This window comes from Poecilia reticulata, linkage group LG15 (assembly GCF_000633615.1).
Source record: "Poecilia reticulata strain Guanapo linkage group LG15, Guppy_female_1.0+MT, whole genome shotgun sequence".
In the NCBI taxonomy this organism is placed as follows: Eukaryota; Metazoa; Chordata; class Actinopteri; order Cyprinodontiformes; family Poeciliidae; genus Poecilia; species Poecilia reticulata.
This window is the reverse complement of record NC_024345.1, coordinates 30,405,228-30,408,087: the sequence shown is the minus strand read 5'-3', so window position 1 is coordinate 30,408,087 and position 2,860 is coordinate 30,405,228. Positions and strand designations below refer to the sequence as shown.

Sequence of the window (2,860 nt, the reverse complement as noted above, 5' to 3'; positions counted from 1 at the left end):
CCTCATTAGCAGCCGGTCGCCGCATGTTACGCAGAGCGGCTTGTAATGTGGGACTCACCTACCGGTCTGGGATAAATCCATCCTCCTCTCTCTTCTCTGGGCCTTTTCTCCTTTGCAGAGAAACTTTCCAAACACACCTGATCTGTTTCTGACTCATTTTGCTGCTTGTGGCCTCAGTGTTGGCGGCAAGTAACCGAGAGAATCCGGTTAAAGGCTTTTCAAAATAAAAGATCCTCCAGACTCAAATAAAACATAAAATGGAAATATTTCACTATTTCTTGCGCGGCCCGGTACCAGTTGGTCCGGGTTCGGGATCACTGCTCCAGACAGCATCAGGAAGTTTTGTTTGTGCTTCAGGACTTTGCCGTCGGCCTGGAGACCAAGGTGTCGTCCATCAACGAGGCTCTGCAGATGAAGTCGCTGACCTTCGTCATCGACGCCTGTAAAGTCCTGGCTCAGGCCAGAAAGGTAGCTTCCACTTCCTGTTGGCCTGTGGAGCGCTGAGCGGCGCGCCAACTATGCCCTGCTCTGTGTCTGCAGGTGCTGGCCTACTCCTGCGTCTACAGCTACTACAACCAGGAGACGGAGAAGATGGACGTGATGGAGCAGCAGACGGAGGCGCTGGACCTCCACACCAACGCCCTGCAGATCCTGCTGGGTGAGACCTGGCCTCAGCCACCAGCACAGCCACAGGCCTTACTGGTCTGACTGGGTTTACTGGTTTCTGTGTTCAGAGGAGACGCTGCTGCAGTGCACTGACCTGGCCTCCTGCGTCCGGCTGCTCAAACCAGAACATCTGAACACGGGCCTGGAGCTGATCCGCCGCATCCAGGAGCGCCTGCTGGCCATCCTGCAGCACTCCACCCAGGTGCCTGTCCGGAACCGCAGGAAGCGCTTTAATCCAGATTAAAACCACCTGGAACCGGATTAAGGACCTGTGGTAAACCGGTTTAGTCCCTGGTCTCGGGTCCGACTCCGGGCACCCAGAGGGCGTGGGGCGGGTTTCAGGGATTGGCTGCTGCTGTCAGGCCGCCATCTTGGAACCCATGACCTCTAAAATTTCAAAATGAATCCAGTTTGGTCCAGAGTCACTGGTAGTCCAGTTTAAACCAGTTTCCAGTGTGAACTCTCCAGTCTGACTCTGATGTGTTTCTGGTCCAGGACTTCAGGGTCGGCTACCAGACCAAGAGCGGCCAGGAGCCCGAGACCACGCAGGCGTCCAGCCTGTCCAACCACACGGACACCAACAAGGGGTCAGTGCTGGACCTGGACACACCTGTCCCTCACCTGTCCCTCACCTGTCCCTCTCTCTCAGTTGGTATCTATCTGAGATGGGGTCTGATCCCAGATCAGTTTCAGACGTTCAGAGAACCAATCAGACGCTTCCTGCATCTGATGGGTTCTGATGCAGGTGAGGCCAGGTGTGTCTTATCTTTGGTTTCCTTCAGGTCCAAGTCCAACCGCGGGTCGGACTCTGGAGATTCTGACAACAACACGTACAACGGCGGGGAGGGCGGCGAGGAGGTGGAGGACGATGATGACGAGTACGACGAAGAGTACGTTCCCGAGTGGCACGAAGACTACGATGAAGACGACATCGACGAGGACGACTTCTTCTCCGACGACGACGAGTCCGAGAACCTGGAGAGGGACTTCAGCCCCTTCGACTGAGCCGGGTCAGAACCCGAGGAGGAGAGGACGAAGCCCCGCCCCCTCCCAGCCGTGTGACGTCACCTTGAGGACATTTGGGCCGACGGAACGATCCAGTCCTCCCCTGACCCCTGACCCCTGACCCCCTTTGCTGCTCTTGCTTTCACTTTCTGATTCTGTTCTCTTTAGGCCAAAGTACGGGACGGGCCGCGGCTCAGACGCGGTTCTGAGTCCAGTTTCAGAGGAACCGGTTCGCACCAGTCTGACAACCATTTGATTCCACCAAAGCAAATAGCTAGTCCAGTTTGAAACCAGATTAAACCAGTTTGACGTTGTCTGAGACGGGTTCACACTGATCACAGGCCAGTGGTAACCGGTCTGAAAACAATCTAATCTCAGACTGATTTCAACTCGTTTGAACCCGGTGTGAACGGGTCCAAAGGGATCTGGAAGCAGATCAAACTAAAGCCAGTGTGAACAGACCTGGAACCAGTTCGCACTCATGGGAAACCATCTTAAAACACATTTCATGCTGACTTAATCTGGTTTGAGACTAGATTGTTGTGAATGCAGTGGAACAAAGTCTGAACAAAGTCTTTCGGTTGTCCAGTCTAATCCTGTTTGATTCTGGTGTAAACTGGTTTCAGACCAGTTTCCACCCAACACTCAGAGACCGGTTTGATCAAAAGTAGAAACCATTTAAGTTGGATTGGTGTAAACTGGTGTGGAACCAGTTTTGTCTGTGTGAACCGGTGGAACCGGTGGAACCGGGCCCTCGGTTGGTTCTGCTCCTGAAGCTCAGACCCGGCAGGTGTTCTGGACCTCCTCTGGACTGGTCGACGTCCCGCTGCTTCTTTCCCTGGACCGGACTGGATCGGATCGGTCCCCGACCCGCCTCACGTTCTGCCTTGGTCTGGTTCTGACTGACCCGGCCTTCACCTGAGGAACACGCCGCCTCCTGCCGCCTCGATCAGAATTTTACCTGGGGGCCAGCCCGGAGGTTTCTATGCACCTGAGGCCCGCGATACCGAGCGGCGCCGCTGCAGTGACTCGGTTCTGTCAGAGTTCTGGGTCGTAGTTCTGGAGTCGGGTATCTGATACTCCAGCTCCTTATTTTGCTGTAATTTTAAGAGATCATATATTCATAATGTTCTACGATGTTCTGTTTCCTTCAGCCAGCAAACAAAATAAAAGCTTTTCTGCAGCGCTG

At 54.2% G+C, this 2,860-nt stretch overlaps 1 protein-coding gene across 9 annotated transcripts in view; it reads left to right on the top strand.

Annotated features, from left to right (window-relative positions):
* Nucleotides 1-2,860, top strand: part of cul9 (cullin 9) — a 24,603-nt gene extending 21,743 nt beyond the window's left edge. For 6 of the 9 annotated variants that reach the window (XM_017308897.1, XM_017308893.1, XM_017308892.1 and 3 more), the window contains 5 exons: nt 358-468; nt 541-658; nt 735-868; nt 1,162-1,318; nt 1,449-2,860. In XM_017308897.1, the coding sequence (XP_017164386.1) occupies nt 358-468; nt 541-658; nt 735-868; nt 1,162-1,318; nt 1,449-1,792 (864 nt within the window). In that variant the 3' untranslated portion in view covers nt 1,793-2,860. The remainder of the gene's footprint in view (nt 1-357; nt 469-540; nt 659-734; nt 869-1,161; nt 1,319-1,448) is intronic. The other 3 variants (XM_008430524.2, XM_017308895.1, XM_017308898.1) reach the window with 2 other exon arrangements.